Source organism: Suricata suricatta, chromosome 11, assembly GCF_006229205.1.
Source record: "Suricata suricatta isolate VVHF042 chromosome 11, meerkat_22Aug2017_6uvM2_HiC, whole genome shotgun sequence".
Taxonomy (NCBI): domain Eukaryota; kingdom Metazoa; phylum Chordata; class Mammalia; order Carnivora; family Herpestidae; genus Suricata; species Suricata suricatta.
Window position 1 is genome coordinate 52,157,725 of NC_043710.1, and position 1,290 is coordinate 52,159,014.

Genomic DNA, 1,290 nt, shown 5'->3' on the forward strand with positions numbered 1-1,290 from the left:
TTTTCAGGGATCCATAGTTTGGCATTTATAGACACTTCAGGGGGAATAGTTAGACTCCATGAATAAGAGGTACCCATTAAGTGCTAAGTGTGTTTCCTCAAAAGAAATTTCACAGCTTTCCTTCTCAAAACACTTCAATAATTAGTGACTATTCATTTACTCAAGTTATACAAATGCTTTTATTTAAAGAATGCAAGTCTGCATTCAGCCCTAGAGGGCAGTAAAGCTTCCCTGTAGAACACAGTTATTCAGAAACTGCCCCATCCTTCATATTAATTCACCCCTCAGGCCACTTTAATTTGGCTGTTTCTCACATCTCTTACCAAAATGTCTTTGCAAAATGTGACTACTGACATTAACATGCTTAAATTGAATAGGTGCTTTCATACAGTGTATGTTACCTATCTTGAATTTAAATAACTAACTTAAAAAAAAAATTTTCCAACACATAGTTAGATGCTAGATTAAGGAATAGATATTCATTCTATGGCAGTAGCACACTGATTAAATTCTTATTGTGAAACACACAGATTTGGGTTTTCCATTCAACAAGCATGTCTGAGTTAACTAATGCCACTCAAGCCCCCTTCTACATCACCCTCACGGGCATCCCTGGATTTGAGGCCTCCCACATCTGGATCTCCATCCCCTTCTGCTGCGTCTACACCATCTCCCTCATGGGTAACACCACCATTCTCACCTCGTCCGCAAGGAGCCAGCTCTGCACCAGCCCATGTACCTATTTCTCTCCATGCTGGCCCTGACCGACCTGGACCTCACCCTCACCACCCTGCCCACAGTCATGCAGCTCCTCTGGTTCAACATTCGTAAGATCAGCTTTGAAGCTTGTTTTGCCCAGTTCTTCTTCCTCCATGGATTCTCCTTAATGGAATCGTCAGTACTATTGGCCATGTCCTTTGATTGCTATGTGGCCATCTGCCGTCCCCTGCATTATGCCTCCATCCTCACCAGTGAGGTCATTGGCAGGATCAGCTTAGCCATCATTTGCTGCTGTGTCCTGGCTGTTCTCCCCTCCCTTTTCCTACTCAAGCGCCTGCCCTTCTGCCGCTCCCAACTTCTCTCTCACTCCTACTGCCTCCACCAGGACATGGTCCGTTTGGTCTGTGCTGACTACCGGGTCAACAGCTGGTATGCATTTGCTCTGGTTTTGCTCATTATTGTGATGGACCCTTTGCTCATTGTGCTCTCCTACACACTCATCCTGAAAAGTATCTTGGGCACAGCCTCCCGAACAGAGTGGTCGCGGGCCCTCAATAACTGTCTATCCCA

The 1,290-nt window shown here is 45.2% G+C and overlaps 1 protein-coding gene across 1 annotated transcript; it reads left to right on the forward strand.

Annotated features, from left to right (window-relative positions):
* Positions 1 to 542: 542 nt before the first annotated feature.
* LOC115272765 (olfactory receptor 51Q1-like) lies at positions 543 to 1,282 on the forward strand (the record flags this gene model as incomplete). The annotated part of the gene is given in 2 exon segments (XM_029915766.1): positions 543 to 699; positions 702 to 1,282. Coding segments are annotated over 2 exon segments (726 nt in total), but the record flags the coding sequence as incomplete, so codon positions are not given.
* Between the last annotated feature and the right edge of the window lie 8 nt (positions 1,283 to 1,290).